We start from the raw sequence: 18407 nt of genomic DNA on the forward strand, positions 1-18407 counted from the left end.
CAAGCTCCGCCGCCTCCAAAGCGGGCGCCCACCACAGCCCTCACGCTGCGCTCCAAGTCCATGACAGCGGAGCTGGAGGAGCTCGGTAAGAGCCACTGCCCTCGCCCGGACCCTGCTGCCCGCCCGGGCCCCGGGGCCACCAGAGCCCCGCCCTGCCCGCCGCATGCCCTGTGCATGGCTCTGTGCTGCTGGCCTGCCCTCCACCCACCCGCGTGGCGCTGCTGCACGCCCTTTGCCCTCTGCATGCCCGGGGCCTCACGGGGTGCTGGTATGGTGGGGGTTATCTAACATTGTTTTATTTTGAATTTTTGGGCCTCTCACTAGTGGATAAAGGTAAGCCGCCCCAAGGGGTCCCTGCTGTCCAGGGCCCCCCTCTGACCCCGCCTCCGCGCGGCCCACCCCTCCCCCAGCCAGCAGGTGTGGCCATGCCCGGGGGATGCAGGAGGCTCTGCACACCGGGGGATGCAGGAGGCTCTGCACACCGGGTTCGGTTCCGTGCGTGCCTTTAGAGCAGATGGTGCCTGGGGGGGGGGGGGGGGGTAAGGGTGAGCAGCAGCCTGGAGCAGGCCACAGGGGGCACGGGGCGAGAAAGCGGAGGAAAGCAGGCTGCAGGCCGGCAACAGCGCCAAGGACCCTGAGCCGCCTGGAGGACACAGAGCCAGCGGAAAGCACATCCTGGGGCAGCACAGCAGGGCTCCTCTCCCCACCCCGCCCTTCCGGGGCAGAGTCTAACAAGACCCACCCCTCCTTCCAGGGCGGGGTCTAACAAGACCCGCCCCAGCCCTTCCGGGGAGGAGTCTAACATGAACACGCACACCCCAACCTTCCAGGGCAGAGTCTGAGGCTAGGCAGCAGCGCCCACTGCCTTCCCATCCTCCACGTGACCCACACCATGTCCTTCCCTTGTGAGCCAGGGCTGGGCAGTGGACGCGTCCCGTGTCCTACTCCAAGAGGAGCAGCCCTCACTGGCTCTGCCCGGGGCCTTGGGGTCCACTGGGGCATAAGCAAGCAGCACACGTTCATGGGGCTCCACAGAGGCCTCCCAGCCCTCGGCCTCCCTCCTCTGTGCTCCCAGCCCTCGGCCTCCCTCCTCCTCTGTGCTCCCAGCCCTCGGCCTCCCTCCTCTGTGCTCCCAGCCCTCGGCCTCCCTCCTCCTCTGTGCTCCCAGCCCTCGGCCTCCCTCCTCCTCTGTGCTCCCAGCCCTCGGCCTCCCTCCTCCTCTGTGCTCCCAGCCCTCGGCCTCCCTCCTCTGTGCTCCCAGCCCTCGGCCTCCCTCCTCCTCTGTGCTCCCAGCCCTCAGCCTCCCTCCTCCTCTGTGCTCCCAGCCCTCGGCCTCCCTCCTCCTCTGTGCTCCCAGCCCTCAGCCTCCCTTCTCTGTGCTCCCAGCCCTCGGCCTCCCTCCTCTGTGCTCCCAGCCCTCGGCCTCCCTCCTCCTCTGTGCTCCCAGCCCTCAGCCTCCCTCCTTCTCTGTGCTCCCAGCCCTCGGCCTCCCTCCTCCTCTGTGCTCCCAGCCCTCGGCCTCCCTCCTCCTCTGTGCTCCCAGCCCTCAGCCTCCCTCCTCTGTGCTCCCAGCCCTCAGCCTCCCTCCTCCTCTGTGCTCCCAGCCCTCGGCCTCCCTCCTCCTCTGTGCTCCCAGCCCTCAGCCTCCCTCCTCCTCTGTGCTCCCAGCCCTCGGCCTCCCTCCTCTGTGCTCCCAGCCCTCGGTCTCCCTCCTCCTCTGTGCTCCCAGCCCTCGGTCTCCCTCCTCCTCTGTGCTCCCAGCCCTCGGCCTCCCTCCTCTGTGCTCCCAACCCTCAGCCTCCCTCCTCCTCTGTGCTCCCAGCCCTCGGTCTCCCTCCTCCTCTGTGCTCCCAGCCCTCAGCCTCCCTCCTCCTCTGTGCTCCCAGCCCTCAGCCTCCCTCCTCCTCTGTGCTCCCAGCCCTCGGCCTCCCTCCTCCTCTGTGCTCCCAGCCCTCGGCCTCCCTCCTCCTCTGTGCTCCCAGCCCTCGGCCTCCCTCCTCCTCTGTGTTCCCAGCCCTCGGCCTCCCCCCGGTCCCAGCCTCCCTCTATCCTCCCTCCCTCTGCCTTCCTAGCTGGTCAACCTCAAGCCTGATTTGTGTCCCAGCCTCCCAGCAGAGCTCTCTCCCTCTTTGCCCCGGGCCTTCCCTGTCAGGAAGGGAGTTGGTTAGCAGATGAGAAGGAGCTGGAGCGCAGGCACTGGTCCTGGGAGCCCCTCTCCCCACCCCTGCACGGTGCCCTCCCTGCCTCTGCCATGAGCACCCTGAGCAGAGCAGGGCAAGGCCCTGGGTGCGCGCTGTGGGGGGCTCTGCCATCGGCCGTGGCTCACATCGCTCCCCTTTCTGTTTGCAAGCCTCAGTCCGGAAGAAGAAGGGTAAGGGAAGCCAGTGTCTGTCTCCAGTCCTCCTGCCCCTCGCTCCTCAGTAGAAGAGAAACCCCCTGTGACGGTTGTGTGAAGTCTAGAATGTGCTGTGAGCCTTGCATCCTCTCCCTGTCTCAGGGCTCTGCCCATGGGTCCAGCCCCGAGCACCACCCCTGTCCCCGTCCCCGTCTCCATCTGCTTGGCTTCTGTCTGTGTGTCCCCTGGGCTGTGGGGACATCCTGCCTGAGCTGGCTGGGAAGCCCTGAGGACCTCGGAGCCCAGGAGGAGCACGTGTGTGGCGGGCAGTGGCGGTCAAGGCTCAGCCTACTGCCAGGAAGCGGCTCTGCCTGCCCGACCCGGCTCCCGGCTGGGGACGCTGGGTCCACAGCCCGAGCACGCACACACACCCAGAGCCCCCCATGGGATTGAGAATGATTGAGAATGCGGCTGCCTGCCTGCGAGCTCAGCTCAGCCAGGCCCTTGACACCACAGCGGGAGGGGCTGGAGCAGTCAGGTCACACACTACAGGAAGAAGGCCGCCATGCTACCTGCTACCTGGCTGCCTCCTCCTCCCCTCCCCCCTCCCCACCACCCCGCCTCCAGGCAGGGAGCGGCCGAAGGCCCGTGCAGGCCCTCCTTTCTGGCGGGCAGCAGCAGATCGCCTGCCTTGAAGGGAGCCCTGCCTCGCGGGGGATGCGCTGGCTGGTTTCTGGAGTTGCCTCTCTAGGTGCTCTCTAACCTGAGGGGCCTGCAACCCCAGGCCCAACACCAGCTCCCACCTCCCTGACAACAATGCGCCCCCAGGGCCCCACAGAGCGGGCCCAGGGAAGCAGCACACGGGACCCAGGGCAGAGAAGGCGCCGGGGCGCAGGGCCGCCTGCCCGCCCCTTCCCCCCCCGCCCCCCCCGCAGAGGGCGGGCTCAGAGGGCCGAGTCTTGGAGATGGGACCCCACTTTGTTTGAACACAGAATGTGGTCCACACATTGGAGCTGGACGCCCTGCCCCAGGCTGCCCCTCCCTCCTCAGGAGGCCTGGGAACAGGAAACGGGCCTGGCCTTTCCGCTCATGTTGCAGAGCATGTCTCCCCAAAGTCTATGCCCAGCAGAACCTACAAAGGGGATCTTACCTGAAATAAGGCCTTTGCCAAGACGGAGTCCCACAGAGTAAGCAGAGGCCGTCCTGACGGTACGGAGGAAGGAGGCCTGCGCGGAGCCCTGCCGCCACCGCCGGCAGCTGGGAAGAGCAGAGCCTCCTCATGGCTGCAGGACTGAGAAGGGGCGGGAGGGCCTGCCCCGTCCTGCGACCTGTCCTGTGGCCTGCGACAAGTCCCCCCTCTCCCCGGGGGTGCACACTGACTGGACGCTGACACCCTGAGCTCAACAAGACGAGGACACACACCGGCCAGGGCGACACTGGCAGCGGAGGGTGTGGGACCACGACCTCTGACCCGCTGGGCTGGTGTGGCTGGTGCCCACAGGGCAACTGGGCCCAGCACCCGGGGCTGTGGCGTCTCTGGTTTGCTCCTAGAAGTGGCACTCTCATCCCAAGATAGGCACAAGGGCACTGGACTGTAGGTGAGCGAGAGAAGTAAGCCGTGGGCAGAGCGCAGGTCGTGGGCAGAGCTGGGCCGTGGGCAGAGCCGGGCCGTGGGCAGAGCCGGGCCGTGGGCAGAGCCGGGCCGTGGGCAGAGCGCAGGCCATGGGCAGAGCCGGGCCGTGGGCAGAGCCGGGCCGTGGGCAGAGCCGGGCCGTGAGCAGAGCCGGGCCGTGGGCAGAGCCGGGCCGTGGGCAGAGCGCAGGCCATGGGCAGAGCGCAGGCCGTGGGCAGAGCCGGGCAGTGGGCAGAGCGCAGGCCGTGGGCAGAGCGCAGGCCGTGGACAGAGCCAGGTCGTGGGCAGAGCGCAGGCCGTGGGCAGAGCCGGGCCGTGGGCAGAGCGCAGGCCGTGGGCAGAGCGCAGGCCGTGGGCAGAGCCGGGCCGTGGGCAGAGCGCAGGCCGTGGGCAGAGCGCAGGCCGTGGGCAGAGCGCAGGCCGTGGGCAGAGCACAGGCCGTGGGCAGAGCGCAGGCCGTGGGCAGAGCGCAGGCCGTGGGCAGAGCGCAGGCCGTGGGCAGAGCGCAGGCCGTGAGCAGAGCCTAGCCGTGGGCAGAGCCAGGTCGTGGGCAGAGCGCAGGCCGTGGGCAGAGCCGAGCTGTGGGCAGAGCGCGGGCCGTGGGCAGAGCCGGGCCGTGGGCAGAGCCGGGCCGTGGGCAGAGCCGGGCCGTGGGCAGAGCTGGGCCGTGGGCAGAGCACAGGCCGTGGGCAGAGCTGGGCCGTGGGCAGAGCCGGGCCGTGGGCAGAGCTACTCCTTATCCTGCGCACTCTGGAGCACCTCCCTGTGACCCTCACGTGAGCACCTGGGTCTGCAGACTGCATCCTGGGGGAAGTGAAGTGCTCTCCTCCCAAAGCCGTGCGCTCCGCATGAAAAGCAGCAAGCCGGACCAGGCCCCGGGCAAGGATTCGTGATGCCCCTCCCACCTGCACTCAAGAGCTGCTCTGGAGTGCCTGCGGCCAGGCCAAGGGGGAGCAGGCCCCAAACCACTGCCCCCCGCGGGAGATGGCGCATGCCAGCCCAGACTTCGCAGGTAGTGCGTGGTCTGCTGCCACCCGAGAAGCAGATTTACAGCTTCCGAAGGGGCCCAGCTGGAAGCTTGCCCCGAGCTCAGCCGCCCAAGAGGAGCTCTGTTCCTCAGTGTGCCAGACCTGCTCCCCCAGGTACCAAGGTCCTGGCCGCCAGCCGCCAGGTGAGCTTGGGCCCAACCTTCCCCGGAAGACCACTGCGTCTCAGGCCTCCACCGCCGCTCCAGCCGATAACCGCCCTTCCAGAAGCCCAGCCCCAGCTGCCACCTGGAGCCACGGAGCTCAACCAAAGCCCCACCAGGCCCTCCCGGGCCTTGCCCACTCCTCCGCTCAACAGGCCCCAGCGGGCCCGGCAAGGCCAGCAGCCCCATTCCCTTGCCTCCTGCAGCTCACGCATGGACTGCGGTGTCTCTGTCGGAAGCCCCGTTGCTCTGTCAGACTCCAGCCCCCCCACCCTGCCCCCAGCGCTGGGCCCCCGCTCAGTCTCCCTAGGCAGAAGGTCAGGACCAGCACGTTGATGAGAGGCGGTAGTTCGCGGGGCTCTCTGAAGAAGTGGACATGGCTCCCCAGTTCCGGGGAGACGTCGCCCTTCCTCAGAGAGAAACATGCGGGGGCCCCCAGTGGCTGCACCTCTCCTGAGGCGACCAGCACCCTTGACCCAAGCCAGCCGTGCCACCGCACTGGCCCCAACAGTCAGCCAGGCGCCCCTGAGCCCGGGCAGGGGAGAGCGAGGCCCGGCTGCCAGGGGTGGCAGAGCAGGGGAGAAGATGGGCACAGAGCTTGTTCAACCCAGCCATCGGCATACACGGAGGCCAGCCCAGAACCAAGGGCGTGGCTTCATGGACGAAGCAGATGCCAGGATGGGAAGCGGATGGAGGCAAGCGGGTGCGGCCTGCGTAGCACAGCAGCAGGCAGTGAGCTGGCCCAGCAGCAGGAGGCGGCCTGGACACCCAGCAGAGGCCAGAGGCCGGGGGTGCGAGGAGGCCCGGGGGACCTCGGAGCCCAGTCAGCTGGAGTTGGCCGAGCACGGAGCGGGGCCGGAGGCTGCCAGCCTGCCACATTACAGGAGGGCAGCAGAGGCCGCTTAAGGAATCTTTGCCACCTGTTGCTGGCAAGTGAAACAGGGACATGGTCCGGTGTCAGCAAACATCTTTCCCAAAGGACCAGCCCGTGAGCTCGTGGGTCCACAGCTGTGTGGTCGCTCCGGTGCCTCCGCCCTGCTCGGAGGGCGCTGCCCTCACCTGTGCACCCCTGGAACCCGGAGTCCCATCTGGCAGGAGCCAGAGGGGCTGTGATGGCACTGGCTCGTCCCCTCCGCCCCTCACCGTGGGGACCTCAGGTCTTCCTCACCACCCTAGGGGACGGCAAGGCAGCGGTGGGGGGAAGGGGACAGGGAGGCTGCCAGTGGCCAGCTCCTCCAGAAGTGGCCATCGAAGAGCCGCTTCCATGGCTCCCTGAACACCACAGACATATAACCAGCGCTCACTTCACAGGGAGCCACCTGATCCCTGCAATGGGCTGGGGTTTCCCAGGAGAAGGCCTTGAGCTTGCAGAAAGAACATTCCAGATGGTCTGCTCCTCCTGCCCTCTGTGGGTGCATGGGAGTGCCCGCAGCACGGCTCTGCACGGACTCCATCTGGGGTCATTTAGGGCCCTGCAGGGTACCTGAGGCTGGACACTGGCGCGCGGGTCTCAGCCTGAGACACGGCCCTTGACAACGCCCACCATCAATCGGGCAGCTCCAGAACACGCCCCACCTTTCAAGTTAGAAAACATGGCTTAAATGTTCATTCTAAAATATATATTTTTTTTCCTTTAATTTTTAAGGATTACCTAAGCTTTTGACTTCCTTGAGAACTGGGAATGTTCTAGTGCAAGGAGAATAAATGGTAGTTCCGTGTGTGTGTGTGTGCGCACGCATGCGTGTGCACACATGAACCTGCACTGTCTGTGGCCCAGCCCGGGGCACAGGGTTCTTATCTTGGAAACTGCATTTGATTACAAAAGGGAACCCCATTTCTGAGTCTTCTATTTTTAATTCTACAAGTTGAAGCTGGGTGCTGGTGGCTCACACCTGTAATCCTAGCTACTCAGGAGGCTGAGATCTGAGAATGGTATTCAAAGTTCAAAGCCAGCCCAGCAGGAAAGTTTGCAAGAATCGTTAACTCCACCAAAAACACCCAGTGGTGGCACTGTGGCTCGAGTGGTAGAGTGCGCTAGTCTTGAGCAAAAACTCAGAGACAGCACCCAGGCCCTTAGTTCAAGCCCCTGGACACACACACACACACACACACACACACACACACACACACTCCACAAATTGAGCCTGGCATGGTGATATAGCCCTATAATCCCAGTTCTCAAGAAGTAGCATCACAAGTTCAGAGCCAGCCTATGCTACAGAGCAAGACCTGATCTCAAAATATTAAAGAAAGCAATCCAAAAAGTGGATAAGGCAGACCCTGGCATGAGGCAGTGGAGACTCTGCTCCCGGCTCTGGTGATGTAGCAGCTGCAAAGGGGCGGGCTGAGCTGCTGAGGCCCGCCGCCATCCCACCTGCATGTGCCCCTCTGGCAGGTGCGGTCCGGTCATGGGGCCCTACTGGATGCATATGGCTGAGAAAGATGCATGCATGCGCCCCACGTGATCCGCCTGCCTGCAGCTCCAGGCGCTGGAGCTGTCGCTGCTCTTTTGCATTCTAACCAAGCCAGCTCCTCCTGGAGGCAGTGGTCGCTCCAATCCTCTCTGTCTATTGCAGACAAACCAGAAGAGATTATCCCAGCCCCCAAGCCCTCTCGGACTGCCGAGAATGTAGCCATGGAGTCGAGAGTGGCGACCATTAAGCAGAGGCCCACCAGCCGGTGCTTCCCAGCGGTCTCCGATATGAATGTGAGTAGCCATGCCTTGGAGCTAGAGATGGCGCTCTGGGGGCCCTGGAGGGCAGACAGATGGACTTCACATCGGCAGGAGGGGGCAGGCGGACTTTGCGTGTGTGGGAGGCAGGCTCAGCAGTCCATGTCACAACCCTCCTCACGCAGGCTCAGAGCCCAAATCCCTGCAGCCACAGACACGTGCCCTTGTCCAATGTAAGCCATAGTGGGGGCCGGGGGCCAGGGCCTCACGCTTCTACTCTTAACTTCTCAGAAGGATCATGGCTCAAAGCTAGCCAGGGCAGGAAAGTCTGTGAGGCTCTTATCTCCAATAAACAATCCAAAAAAGCTGTAAGTAGGGCTGTGGATCAAGTAGTACAGCACTAGCCTTGAGCAGAAGCAGCTCAGGGACAGAGTCTAGGCTTTGAGTTCAAACTTCAGGACTGGCAAAAACAACAACAAAACCACCATAGTGGGGGACCCAGTCCATTCTAAGCCTTTGTCCTGCCAGCCTGGGCAGCTCAGCCACTGCACCCCAAGCCTTGCGGGCGTCTATTATGGGCCATCTGAACGTGGACCGGGAGCTATGGGAGGGCTCCTCACACAGGGCTCTGGGCTCCTTGCCTGCGCAGACCTCGGAGCCCATCCCTGACAGCACCCGTGGCCCTCTGCAGGCAGAGTCCCCCACAGACATTTGGTTGGGGCTCTGGGTGACAGAACAGGGGCTGCCTCAATACCTCACGCTTCACTGTGCCAGGGCACCAGGCGCCAGCTCAGAGCCTGTGCCCGTGCTGGGCCCCCAGCCCTAGGCCGTGGGCACCATCCCATAAGGAAGGGATGGTGCTGCCCAGCAGCTCCCTTGGGCAAGTCCTGGGCCTGGGCGAGGTCACGCAGACCCCTGCACCCCAGGGCTTCTGGTGCAGCCCTTTCTGCCCCTCGTGGGGCCAGACCCAAACACTAGCTCTTTCCATTTGCTTTCTATTTGCTTTGCCTCCATTTCAAGTTGACTCTGATCTAGCCTTCCTAAACAACAGCCGCCACAAACTGCATACACTGAATACAAATTTTAGGTGATAGGCATTAAAACCACTGCTACCGAAGACACTGGAGTGTCACCTCAGGCTCCTCTCCTCAACCTCAGGATTCCACAGAGGTACCCCACCTGTCCCAGCTCCCCCAGACCCTGTGGGACTGTGTCCCTGACCTCCTAGCCTTCCCCAGAGGTTAGGGGCCCAGGATGACCTGTCCCTGGGCTGGGGACCCAAGAGCAAAGAGACCAACATGCTTCCAACACACCTCAAACCCCACCCCTCCTGCTCCCTCCCGGCACCGTGAGGCACGCTGGCCAGCAGCCTCGGCCTTGCGGGGAACGAACGCCCCGTGAGCGGCGGCTACACAGGAGTCGGCCTCCAGACCCCCCAGGGTGCCCCCTGAGTAGGACTCAGGGAAGCAGCCAACAATGCCCATCTGCTGCAAGTTGGGTGCTGTGTACCAGAGCAAGCCTGCACCCCAAACAGCCCAGGAACCCTGCTCGCCAGCCAGGAGCCTGGCACCCTGCCACCTCGTTGGGCTTTGTTTTGTTGTTTGGGCAACACTAGGGGTTAAACTCTGACCTCACACGTGACTGCCTTACTCGCTCATTTTGCTGGTGCTCTACTACTTGAGGCAGACCTTCGGTTAGGGGTGTGTGTGTGTGTGTGTGTGTGTGTGTGTGTGTGCATGCACACGCACACGCAGGTCCTGGGGCTTGAACTCAAAAGCCTGGGTGCTGTCCCTTAGCTTTTGTGCTCAAGGCTAGCACTCTACTACTTGAGCCACAGCTCCACTTCCTGCTTTTTTGCTGATTGATTGGAGACAGGAGTGTCGTGGGAAATCAAGACAGGGAAACGGCACCAAGGCTTCCGGGAAGCAGTATTTTCTATGCTCACACTGTCTTCAGCGAGTTTCGACCATAAAGGCTGGAGCCCTAAGAACACGGGGCTCTGCCTTCTATGCTGCAGCGAGCAGGTTACAGAAGCAAGAAGCAAAGCTCCTCCACACGGTCAGCGGCGGTCCCACCGGCTGCCCCGCCTCTACCTGTCTCCCCTTGGGTCTCTGTTCCCATGTTTCAATTTCTTGTCACTTCATCCCCTTCTCCAGAACGCAGGGCAATGAACTTAGGCAAGTCTGTTCCTTGCCACTCAGCCTTCCTGCTACAAGAATCTCACAACTTATCGTGCCCAGGCTGGTTTTGAACTGTGATCCTCAGATCTCAGCCTCCTGAGTAGCTGGGATGACAGGCGTGAGCCACCGTGCCTAGGCTCCAGCCAGGCTCTTGGTTGGCTCCTTTGGAGATGGAGCCTAGCGTACTTTGTGCTATCCTCAACCCATCATCTGAATCTCAGCCTCCTGCGTGCCTGGACTGCAGGCTGACCCTCAGTGCCCAGCACACACTGTTCAGCTTTCTGGAGGAAAATGAAGGTTCTTACATAAGGACTCTGCCAAGGTCAAAGGGCATGTGGGCCAGAATACTGGCCAGGTCTGACCCCACTGCCGTGCTGTAGGACAGCTGGCCCGATGAGTGGCTCCCCCGGACGGGCCGGCCGGCACGGCGGGCTGTCAAGGCTGAGGGGAAGGGCGCACAGGGAGCTCCGCCTGGCTGTCAGTGCTGGCCCTGGACAGCCAGGGAGGCCACAGTGACCAGCCTGCCACACCCCGCCCCCCGGCTGCTGGTCCCAGGAGGGGGCCCCTCTCACCCCAGCTCTCTGGTTTGCAGTCTGTGTACGAACGCCAAGGGATCGCGGTCATGACGCCTACCGTTCCTGGGAGCCCAACAGGCCCGTTTCTGGGCCTCCCTCGAGGCACGATGCGAAGGCAGAAGTCCATAGGTAAGAAGCCTGGCCCGCCCTTGGCCTGCAGCTGCAGTCCCTGGTGCCCCGGGGAGTCCTGGGCCCTGGGCCCCTAGAGCGGCTTGCGCAGACGCCCTCCTCCCCTCGGGTCACCGTGTGAACCCCGAGGGGTGGGAAGCCTTTCTCCCCTGACGGACAGGAAGTCCAGGGTGCTTTCTCTAATCTAGAAGCCAGGTCATGTGTGACGGTCCGGGCAGGTGGAGAGGGTGGTGTGGAAGGAGGGAAGGTGGAGGGTGGGAGGGCAGCAGGCAGGGTGAACAGACTCCCTACGGTCCCGTTTCCTAGGACGAGCTCAAGAAACAGACTTCTCCGGGCAGCCGGGTCAGTTCTTGAACGCAAATGAAACTGTGCCCTGTGTGTTGCAGAAAACAGCTTGCCTACCTCGCTCACACCGCTTACCCCCACTGACGCGGGGGCAGGCCAAACGAAGCCCGACCCCTAGAGACGGTCCCTTTGGTTGAAGCTACCAATAACCTCCCCAGCAGCCAAGGCCACTGCCATTCCCAGTGGAACTTGTGGTGGGAAAGAAGTGTTATGTGTGGCTCTGCCTCAGCTCCGGCTCAATGCCAGCCCAGGCCAGTCCAGACCAGTCCCAGTCCAGCCCAGTCCCAGGCCAGTCCAGCCCAGTCCAGACCAGTCCCAGGCCAGTCCAGACCAGCCCAGGCTAGCCCCAAGCCAATCCCAGACCAGTCCCAGGCCAGCCCCAGGCCAGTCCCAGGCCAGCCCCAGGCCAGTCCCAGGGAATATGGTTCTGTGTGTTCTAGAAATGCTGCTGGAGGCAGGGCTTACTTGTTCTTGTTTGGGGAGGAGGCAGCAGTAGCTGTCAGTGACCTAGTGGTTTCTGCCACCCATGAAGCTTGCCACTCCCAGTGGCTGCCCGCCTCCCCTCCCCCCTCCCCCAGGCTCCCCTCCCCCCCCCTCAACCCCGCAGGGCTCACAGCACCTCCACGCCTCCACACACCTCTGGATCTGTACTGGTTAATAACGATTGATCTCCCCCTCAGACAGCAGAATCTTTCTATCAGGTCAGTGAGCCTTCCGCTCGACAATCTGTACTTTGAATGTACCCCAGGTTATAAGGTGTATTCTTAAATTATTACTCCTTGGGAAGGTAAGACCACCAAAACAGAGGCACTACTACTCAACTAAGAACCTGATCTTTGAACTGCCAAATTATCCCCCACAGGAGTATGTTAAATTTGGAATACCCTTATCATTGGAATAAATGGCTGTATTTTGTCCTGGGGATTCCCCCTCCCCACCCCCCCAGTACTTCGTTTTGCTGCCTCTTTGGGAAACCCGCATGTCCCCAGCCCGAGACCCTGGTCCTTGGTGTCCGTCGCCGTGCACTGCTTCTGTCTGTGTCTGTGTCTGTGTCTCCGTTTCCCCGGGCTGCAGTCACACTGGGTGACACCATGACCACAGCAGGGCCTTGCCAGTGCTTTTGGAGATGGAGTTTGATTGGACCCACTCTCACTCCTGTTCAAAGCCCACGTGCTTTCATTAATCAAAAGTCTCAGAACATGACACTGATCTCGTGCCAGTCAGCTGCACTCGGGCCCTGGTTAACTCATGATAAGCTGCCCCACCTCGAGGCCCTGTTCCAGAGGATGCACAGTTTCCATGGCAACTCAGCCAGGGCCGGGCAGACCCGTTGCTGCACCTTTGCCCAGGACCCCACTCCTGGTTTGAGCTGGAGGCATGCTCCAGACCAGACTCGCCCTTCCTGTGAGCCAGCCTCCTGCACCACCCCGGCTGTGGACCCCGGCCGGGCTGCAACGCACACCGTCCTCACCGTGGCCTGCCAACGTCAGGCGACAAAGCCTTCTCAGAGACCACGAGCAGCACCAGTGCCTCCTCTCCACATGCCCAGGACCACCCACTAGCTTGCAGCCAGCTCTCCTGACAGGCGGTGGGTCGGCCTGGGAGCCGGGCAGGCACGACCACGCTCAGAAGCCATTTCAGCAGCGGTTCAGCCCTCGGCTCCATAGGCCAACCCGAGCACATGAGCAAATTCAGCAAGACCTGCGGCCCTAGTGTAGGGACAGGTGATAAAACCTGAGGCCTTCAGGGCCCTCGGCCAGGCGGGCACGGGTGGATGCCTGCTGCCCTCGCCAGTCGCCCGCCTCCCGCATGCACACCTACACGCACACGCAGTCACGGGGAGGTCAGATGGCCAGGGTGTGAGCTGGAGACCTGCCCGGGGCCCGTCGCTCTGGTCTCAGAGTGGACACCACGAGCACCCTCTCCACGCATGCACGTGAACACGGCTCCTGTGTGCAGCATGCGTGCACAGCGCCCCCAGCCCTGCGCTTTCCTTTCCTTTGGTTCTTGGCTAAAGCGGGCATCACTGGCCTCGCGCGTTGTGGCTTGCGCTGCGTGTCATCACAAACCAGTGTCGCCGCATCTGTGAGCTGTGGAGATGCAGTGTGTTGCTCAGCCCTGAAAGAGTGCGTGAGGAGTCTGTGTGTTGCTGTGCGGCATCTATGTGCTGCTGTGCTGAACGTGGCCTGTCTTCTCCTCGCAGGAATCACGGAGGAAGAGCGGCAGTTTCTGGCCCCTCCGATGCTGAAGTTCACCCGAAGCCTGTCCATGCCAGACACCTCGGAGGACATCCCCCCTCCGCCGCAGTCTGTGCCCCCGTCGCCCCCGCCGCCCTCCCCCACCACCTACAACTGCCCCAAGTCCCCGACTCCAAGGGTCTACGGGACCATCACGCCTGCATTCAACCAGAACGCGGCCGCCAGGGTGTCCCCAGCCACCAGATCCGACACCGTGGCCACCATGATGCGGGAGAAAGGGATGTTCTACCGGCGCGAGCTGGACCGCTACTCCCTGGACTCGGAAGACCTCTACAACCGCAGCGCCGCGCCCCAGGCCACCTTCCGCAGCAAGCGGGGCCAGATGCCGGAGAACCCGTACTCAGAGGTGGGCAAGATCGCCAGCAAGGCCGTCTACGTCCCTGCCAAGCCGGCCAGGCGCAAGGGCATGCTGGTGAAGCAGTCCAACGTGGAGGACAGCCCCGAGAAGACGTGCTCCATCCCCATCCCCACCATCATCGTCAAGGAGCCCTCCACCAGCAGCAGCGGCAAGAGCAGCCAGGGCAGCAGCGTAGAGATCGACCCCCAGGCCGCCGAGCCGCCGGGCCAGCTGCGGCCCGACGACAGCCTGACCGTCAGCAGCCCCTTCGCGGCCGCCATTGCCGGGGCTGTCCGCGACCGGGAGAAGCGGCTGGAAGCCAGGAGGAACTCCCCGGCCTTCCTCTCCACCGACCTGGGGGATGAGGACGTGGGCCTGGGTCCACCGGCACCCCGGGCGCGGCCCTCCAAGTTCCCTGAGGAGGGCGGGTTTGGTGAGGAGGATGGTGCTGAGCAGCCCGTGTCGCCCAGCCCGGGCACGGCGCCCAGGGAGCCAGAGAACCACTTTGTCGGTGTTGGGGAAGCCAGTGCTCAGGGGGAGGCCGCGAGGCCCCCTAATTCCATAGCCAAGGCCAAGGGGCCCGAGAGCGGCCCGGCACCCGCCAAGAGCGGTGGCGCGGCCAGCCCCGAGAATTACGTCCACCCCCTGACAGGGCGGCTGCTGGACCCCAGCTCCCCGCTGGCCCTGGCGCTGTCTGCGAGGGACCGGGCCATGAAGGAGTCCCAGCAGGGGCCCAAGGGGGAGGCCCCCAAGGCTGACCTCAACAAGCCCCTCTACATTGACACCAAAATGCGGCCCAGCGTGGAGGCCGGCTTCCCTCCGGTCAGCAGGCAGAACACGCGGGGGCCCCTGCGGCGGCAGGAGACAGAGAACAAGTATGAGGCGGAGCTGGGCAGGGCCCGGGGGGCCGAGGACAAGAAGAACATGCTCATCAACATCGTGGACACGGCCCAGCAGAAGTCGGCCGGCCTGCTGATGGTGCACACCGTGGACATGGCCAAGGTGGGCCGGCCCCTGGAGGAAGAGGAGGAGAAGCAGGACGTGGACCTGAAGCCAGACCACTCGCCCTCCGCGGTGCCGGAAGGCGTTTCCGAAACCGAAGGTGCTTTACAGATCTCCGCTGCCCCCGAGCCCGCCGCTGCGCCCGGCAGGACCATGGTGACGGCGGGCTCCGTGGAGGAGGCGGTGGTCTTGCCATTCCGCATCCCTCCTCCCCCCCTGGCATCCGTGGACTTGGATGAGGATTTTATTTTTACAGAGCCATTGCCTCCTCCCCTGGAATTTGCAAATAGTTTTGATATTCCCGATGACCGTGCCGCTTCTGTCCCCGCTCTCACCGACCTGGTCAAACCGAAGGAAAACGACACCCCTCCATCCCCTTTGCTGAGCTCCAGCCCGCCAGCCACCTCTGCAGACAGGAAGAAGCCAGCCGGCCTCTCCAACTGTCTGCCTGCCTCGTTCCTGCCACCTCCTGAGAGCTTTGACGCCGTCGCCGACTCTGGGATCGAGGAGGTGGACAGCCGGAGTAGCAGCGACCACCATCTCGAGACCACCAGCACTATCTCCACAGTGTCCAGCATCTCCACCCTGTCTTCCGAAGGTGGGGACAGTATGGACACTTGCACAGTCTATGCAGACGGGCAAGCGTTTGTGGTGGACAAGCCCCCCGTACCTCCAAAGCCAAAAATGAAGCCCATAATTCACAAAAGCAATGCCCTTTACCAGGACGCACTGCTGGAAGAGGACGCGGATGGCTTTGTCATCCCCCCGCCCGCGCCGCCGCCGCCGCCGGGCAGTGTCCAGTCCGGGGTGGCCAAGGTCATCCAGCCAAGGACCTCCAAGCTGTGGGGTGACATCACGGAGGTCAAAAGCCCGATTCTCTCAGGCCCAAAGGCTAATGTCATTAGTGAATTGAACTCAATCCTGCAGCAAATGAACCGAGAGAAATCGGCAAAGCCGGGGGAAGGACTGGAGTCGCCGGCCGGAGTCAAGCCTGGCAGCCTTGCTCCAAGGTAAGTTCACAGCTAGCCGGGACGCATGCCGTCCGCAGGTGCCAGCCAGGAGAAAAGCCCATAGACAGCAGCCCAAGCAGACGAGAAGAGGGGACTCGCCACGCCCGTGCTGGCCACACGTGTTAGGCCGTGGCCTTGCGTCCTCTGCCATCCTCCTGGACCCCAGGACCCTAGTCCAGGCCACAGACACCCTGGCAGCATGCGACACACACACCTAAAGACTGACCAGGAGACAAGTCACGCAGAGCTGTGCCCACTGCACACACACCCCCCACCCCGGGGAAGCTCAGCTCTCTGCACTGTGCCCTTCAGCTCTTTGCTAGGAGCACCCTGAAAACAAGCAGTCTTGCTAAACCCAAAGAAGCTTCACATCAGTTGCGAGAGAGTAGCTGCGTCGAGTGGGGGTGGTGAGCGCGTGGGGCGGGGGCAGGGGCGGCGGCGGAACGCGGGGGAGGGCGCAGACCCACTGGTGGTGGAAGGAGGGAGGCTCTGAGGGCTGGGGGCACTGTTTCTGGTGAATTCACAGAGGAACACAGGCCTCTCGGCCAGCTCACCCCACTCCAGCATCACAAGGAAAAGCCTCTGGCTGTCCCTAGCCAGCCATGGGTGGCAGCACGCAGGGTTTAAGCATGAAATAAATGAGGAATGATTTCTGAGCCGCTCGGGGACGGCAGCCCTCGCAGCTCCTGGCCGCGTCTCCCCTGGGGGACCGGCCCCGGCCCAGTGTGCCCAGGCCAGTGCTCCTCAGGTTTCATCATGGAGACTAATGAAGCCTCCTCATCCTCCCCCTGCCCCTGGGCAGGCATCTGATTCAAACAAGCGAACTCGGTCATCAGCGAGATCGCTCTGCACTCGGGTCCTGGGATGCAGGCCGAGCCGTCTTACTCACACGGCCTTGGCCATGTCCACGGTGTGCACCATCAGCAGGCCGGCCTTTCCGTGTGATGCACACCACAGAGGAGCCGGCTAGCTCCCATGCCCTCCGCGCAGTACCGGCTGGCAGCCTGGGAAGGCAGCACGCTGACCAATGCCCCGCCCACCAGCTAGGTGGAGAGAACACAAATGCCTTAGGAATCCCATTTTGATGGACATGTGCATACTCACCTGCAAACATTACACACTGGGCTCACGGAGCTCCTCAGTCTGCTGGGGGCCTCAGTGCTCTCCACGTAAGGCATCTCCTCCTGGGCGTACAGTGTTGACGACCACACGGGAGGGCAGAGACGGGTAGTCAACCCATTTTTCAGAGAGGCTGAGTCGCTGGTCCCCGCAGGGTGGAGCCAGAGCCAGGACTCAAACTGATGCATCTGGCCCCTGCCTCCCCTCATTCGCACTGCTCTAGAGTAAGACAACCCCACAGCCGCAGAAGCACATCCACTGTTCGTGCTGGTGAGGAGGTGCGGTCTGCCCGGAGCCAGGGTCCCCGGGCGGCGTGCAGGTCCAACGCACATCCAGGGCAGCCTGAGTGTGCGGGCCACTCCTGGACTGCCACAGCGGAGGGGGGCTCTACCTGTGCCCTTCTCTAGGTGCGTGTCCAGCAGTGAGGGGGGGGGTCTCAGAGACCCCATCTCCAGGGAATCCTGGTAGACTGCTTGAAGAGAACAGCCATGACCCACGCCTGCTGGTCAAAAGTCACCACCTCCTGGCCACTCTGTTCAGCACGAGTCACTCCGTGGGAGGGCCAGCCATCACCTCTGAAGCACCCACCTGCTAGACACCCTGTCTCACTGGCACCAGCAACAGGGTCTCTGCAGAGTCCCACTGCACAGATGAGAGGCTGGAGGCCAGAGCTGGGAAGCAGGGGCCTGCAGCGAAGGTGCAGAACCCAGGCGCCAGCTGGGGAAGGAAAGGCCAGTACCAAATGAGCACCGGTCTGTGAGCCTGAGGGCCTGGAGGTCGCAAAGGGATGGCGGAGCTGTCTGAGGCTGAGGCTCCTGGGAGGCCTGCAACCACCAGTGAGCAAGCACGGCCACTAGCTGTGACGCCACTGGCACTGCTGCTCACCCAGGGCCGTGGCAGCCTTTCCTGCCCACAGCCCAGGCCCACACCCAGGCCTCAGTGAAGAGCAAGGCCGCAGCTCCGACCTGCCTTTCCCTGACCTGAGGGCCCCACCAGGCAGGGCCCGGGGACAAGCCCTGGAGGGTGCGACCCGCGCTATGGCCAGCCAGGGGGATCACGCACGCCCTCTGGCACGGGCGCCTTGCTGCTGCAGACATGGAGCGTCCTGTCTGCTCACACCTACCGCTGATGCGCCCTCTCCACCACCTTCATTTCACGTTACCCACGTGAGGGTACTCTCAAGCCTGGGTGCCTCACTGCCACTGTAAATGCATCTAAACATTAAGAGCCATGAATTTCACTGAACAAAGTGAGGCTTCAAAGTGGATACAGGTTAGTCCTTCCTACCGGAAGAGGAAAAATGACAAGCAGCCCAGCTTTCTGAATGAAGACAGGCCGTGGTGCAAAAACCCATCTCCATAGAAACAAGTTTTGATCACCAAGAAAGGGGCAAGCTCCCATGGTCCTCAGGTCTCATTCCTCAGGTGGGCACCAGTCCTTGAGTGTGCTCTAATACAGCTGCCTTGCCCTTGGAGCCTTTCTGACGCTCCACACCTTGCTGGCCAGGACCCAGGAGGTGGAGAACCGGATGCCAGGCTCTTTGCTTTTCTGGGTATGTTTAATTTAAGCAGTGTCATGACTGAGCTTCTACTCCTCGAAGTGGTTCCTCGCGACGCAGATGGCA

The 18407-nt window shown here is 63.0% G+C and overlaps 1 protein-coding gene across 2 annotated transcripts in view; it reads left to right on the plus strand.

Moving 5' to 3' along the window:
• Positions 1-18407, plus strand: part of Shank2 (SH3 and multiple ankyrin repeat domains 2) — a 289122-nt gene that overhangs the window by 261659 nt on the left and 9056 nt on the right. The window contains exons 17-21 of one of the 2 annotated variants that reach the window (XM_042670380.1): positions 5-85; positions 7734-7864; positions 10601-10712; positions 11738-11758; positions 13261-15664. In XM_042670380.1, coding sequence (XP_042526314.1) covers positions 5-85; positions 7734-7864; positions 10601-10712; positions 11738-11758; positions 13261-15664 — 2749 coding nt within the window. The remainder of the gene's footprint in view (positions 1-4; positions 86-7733; positions 7865-10600; positions 10713-11737; positions 11759-13260; positions 15665-18407) is intronic. The other variant, XM_042670381.1, reaches the window with a different exon arrangement.

Source organism: Dipodomys spectabilis, unplaced genomic scaffold, assembly GCF_019054845.1.
Source record: "Dipodomys spectabilis isolate Male_0828 unplaced genomic scaffold, ASM1905484v1 ptg000544l, whole genome shotgun sequence".
In the NCBI taxonomy this organism is placed as follows: Eukaryota; Metazoa; Chordata; class Mammalia; order Rodentia; family Heteromyidae; genus Dipodomys; species Dipodomys spectabilis.